A 3,747-nucleotide genomic window follows, 5' to 3' on the forward strand; every position below is an offset into this window, starting at 1 on the left:
GCTCGCTGTTTCCGAGGCCTGCAGCCCTGCTTCTTCCTTAAAAGCCGTGGTGGGCATCTCGGCTTTGCCACGCTCATGTCCTAGGTTGGGGTTTAAGTGATTTCTGAACTGTTGGTTGTGTGTGGAGGTCTTCCTCTCTCGTCCCAAGTTGTCGGCCTGGCCCACGCTGCTGACAGCTACCCTGTGGTGGTCAGCGCCATTTCAGTAACCGTAAGCCTTGCCTGCTGCCTTTGTGCTTGTAAAGCTTGTCATTTGCAAGCTTCTCGGTCTCACCGGGAAGTAAAATGGCTCCAAAGCAAAAAAAAAAAAAAGTCAGACCCTCATATTAGGTGTGCTGGGAAGTGCTGTAGGCACCTTTGTGTTGGCCATTGGCTAAGAGCTACCCTTCTGCTGGGTAACACCATTGGGATGGTACAGAGCAGCTGTTGGGAAAGGTTTTGTGTTCAGAGTGTGACATGTTAATGATCTTTAATTGCAAAGCTGTAGAATTGAGATGGTTTATGTTTATTGTTAATGTTTTCTCTAACTTCCTGTCCTTAAAGGTTATCAGGCTTTATGAATTTATTAGCCATTTGGCTCAAATTTATGAGTTGCTCAGCATTCTTTTTTTGTAGTCTGTCATGTTTTAGCTTTTTCATAAAAAGGCAAGGTTGGATGATTGACTTAACTTGCTATGGCTGTGTTACTGGGAAGTTATTCTGATCTCCTGTGCTTTGCTTATCTTTTTGAAAGTACCATTTCATTCTTGTCTACGTGGAGTATTTCACAAGTCGTGTCTGGGTTTTTCCCTTTCTTTCATAGGAACGAGAACTTAAGGCTGCTGCAGACAGTGTCTTATCTGAAGTACGGAAGAAACAAGCAGACACAAAGAGGATGGTGGACATCCTGCGTGCGTTAGAAAAGCTTCGGAAACTGCGAAAAGAGGCTGCTGGCAGGAAAGGTTAATTACGAGATTTTTACCAAACTTTTTTAATTGCGCACATAGGGGATAAGATGATGTGTCTGCCTTGTGCTGACTGGCAAGGTGCAGCTTGAAAAAGCTGTTTCTTTATCAGTGATTTTTAGTTACATTGTTATGCAAGAATAGCTATAAAATGCTGAATACAGTGGTTGTGTTCCTGCGTTTCCAAGCTCTTTCTTGGTAGAAGACTTATTCCAGTAAGATAGTTTTTAATGAGGTTAAGCTCATGTTCCTCTGAGATTTTGCCAGCACCGCTCTCGAGTCTGATAACAGAGCCCCGTCTGAATTTGAAAATTTAAAATTAATTCTCTTTCTGTTTAGGTGTTTGTCCACCTCCCTCAGCAGATGAAGCATTTGAAAATCAGGTGGAGAGTCTCAAAACGTTGCTCAAAAATCGCACAGAGCTGTATGAAGCTGAGGAAAGAGCATTAAGAGTTATGTTGGAGGGAGAACAGGAGGAGGAAAGGAAGAGAGAAATGGAAAAGAAACAGAAGAAGGAAAGGGAAAAACTACTACAGCAGAAACTCGAAATTGATTCCAAGCTGTTTGGGGAGCCAGGTAAATTCTGCATGCCATACTTAACAATGTTTTTCCATGCCAGGCCCCCATCTCATAGACACTGGGTTTAAAACGCAGGCACAGAAATAGTTGAGAAAGAAAGCATCTGCTGGAGTAATTTATGATCTGAGGAAAAGATGGGATAAACGTAGTTGTGCTCTTAACACATGTGATGTAAGAAGAACTGTTTAGCTCTTCAGCGTAGACTGCAGTAAATCTCAAGCCAATTTCATAATGTTCTGCAAGAAGAGGTTGTAGATTAAGCTAAAGTGAGAATAAACAGAATAGACTGAAGACTTCCAGCACCCAACAGATGCTTTTGTCTGGTGGTTTAGTAAGTGCAACTTGGGTAATCTGTAAGGATTCAGTGTTCATATGTTCCCCTTGTTTAGAGGATGGAGGCAGGAAATGTTTTGCTAGTCTTGACTTGCCCCTGACAGCTCTGCTAAGGATGAGGAGACGTGCAAAACAGGTAAATAGTCCTTAACACATTACACAGGGAAGTGATTTCAGGTTAGAGCTGGGGAGCAGCAAATGAGTTAGCAAATTTGGGGCTTCTAAGACTTACTAGAATTGAAGGTCTTTCTGGTTTATTGAACAATTTCTACATTTCTGTTTTAACAGATGAATTTCCTCTAGCCCATCTATTGCAGCCCTTCAGAGAATATTACTTACAAGCTGAGCATTCTGTAGCAGCTTTAATCCAGATCAGGTAAAACTAAACAAAGTCTTTATTTTATTATCAAAGATGACAAGTATTGTTTGTGAAGTTTGTAAAATTATGGTCCGTTTTGGTTAGTTAACTTCCAAATATAGTTATGCAATGAATTGTCCTGGTTTCTTTCAGCAAAGGGTCAAGCTTCTCGATAGAGTTGTAACCAACAGATGCCTTGTGAGGCAGAGTGCACTTCCATGCATAACCATTCCATTTAATAGAATAGTACATACAATTTTCACATTTGTGTTTTGAAAAACAAGTTTCAGAGTACAACTTACAGTGTTTTGAGTATTGATCAGTATGGAAGAATACCTGTTTGGGTATATAATAAATCTTATTACCAAATTCATACCAATTCTCCTCTCAAACAACGCTCTCTCTGTTAAAGGCATGAATGGGATCAGTACTTGGTGCCAGCTGATCACCCCGAAGGAAGCTGCATCCCTCCAGGATGGGTTCTTCCGATTCTCCCCACAAATGACACTTGGGCCACTGCTGTCAGATAATTTAGTAAGGAATTATTTTAATGTTGGAGGAATGTTTCTTTATAATTACGTGTGTAAATATGAGAGGGTCCGAAGAGGGAATCTCATCCCCTGTTTCAGTAGCCAGGTACTGGATTGTCTTGAAGAAGAGTTAAGAACTGGTTTTGCCATCTGACTCTGCAGCGAAATATTTGAGCAAGCCCAAAGCTGCTAGGCCTCTCGTGGTATGGAATTACAGTCCCACTATGAGTTTTTGTTAACAAATCTCAATCTTAATAAAGAAACATTGCTGACAAGGGTATTTGTGCCAGTATTAACATCCTATTTTTAGTGGCTTTTATCTTTATAAGCTTAAATTCAGATGATGACATCTCCAGAAATGAAGAAGTTAAAAAAAAAGAGATCATTAGTAAACATGTTTTTCTTCTTAAATGAAGCACGTCAAGCATCACTGTCAAAATAGTTCCTGTATTTTTGTGTGTAGAAACAAACCTATTACAAGTTTAAACAAATTCTGAAGTACAAACAAGACAGGGTTTTTCAAGGTTGATTAAAGCAGCTGTTGACATTTTACTTTTGTGGACTAAAACTGGTACTACTACGTGGAAAAAATTCCCAGTTGTGGTGAAATAGGTCAGACAGCCGTGTGAATATATATAAATTTGATGAATAAGCCTGCTGGGAAAAAAAAAATCTGAAGTCTAACCTGCTGTAATTGTTTTTGCCTATATAGCTATTTTTGTACAGGGACAGATCATGTATATAATATTTGATTAAAAAACACAGTTCTATTTTGTAAGTTGTTTTTTTGTACAGAATAAATAGAGAAAAATGGAATTTTTTTTGGTTTGAAGCGGTTTTACTCCAAGGGAGAGATTTGTTTTAGTACTTGGCATCAAATACGATTCCAGTGTGGAGAGAATTGCTGGCAAAAGGTTTGTGTGAAGGAACTTCTCCCTCCTACAAGGTGACAGAGGCATCTGATTTCAAAGCCTTCCATCTTCTGGGCAGTTTGCTGGGAACAG

The 3,747-nt window shown here is 39.7% G+C and overlaps 1 protein-coding gene across 1 annotated transcript; it reads left to right on the forward strand.

Moving 5' to 3' along the window:
* The first annotated feature begins 284 nt into the window (after positions 1 to 284).
* Positions 285 to 3,015, forward strand: PDCD7 (programmed cell death 7). Its single transcript, XM_009707942.1, has 5 exons — positions 285 to 311; positions 802 to 940; positions 1,283 to 1,519; positions 2,144 to 2,231; positions 2,626 to 3,015. Exons 1-5 carry the CDS (start codon positions 285 to 287, stop codon positions 2,741 to 2,743), a joined length of 609 nt encoding a protein of 202 aa, XP_009706244.1. The 3' UTR covers positions 2,744 to 3,015.
* Positions 3,016 to 3,747: the final 732 nt, after the last annotated feature.

Source organism: Cariama cristata, unplaced genomic scaffold (genome assembly GCF_000690535.1).
Source record: "Cariama cristata isolate BGI_N322 unplaced genomic scaffold, ASM69053v1 Scaffold18939, whole genome shotgun sequence".
Taxonomy (NCBI): domain Eukaryota; kingdom Metazoa; phylum Chordata; class Aves; order Cariamiformes; family Cariamidae; genus Cariama; species Cariama cristata.

Bases quoted from the DNA above. Each gene is read 5' to 3' on its own strand.
- PDCD7 (XM_009707942.1), top strand. From the start codon at position 285: ATGGCTCCAAAGCAAAAAAAAAAAAAA. The intron at 312-801 runs GTCAGACCCTCA...TTTCTTTCATAG, and splicing joins CAAAGCAAAAAAAAAAAAAA to GAACGAGAACTTAAGGCTGC. The intron at 1,520-2,143 runs GTAAATTCTGCA...CTGTTTTAACAG, and splicing joins CAAGCTGTTTGGGGAGCCAG to ATGAATTTCCTCTAGCCCAT.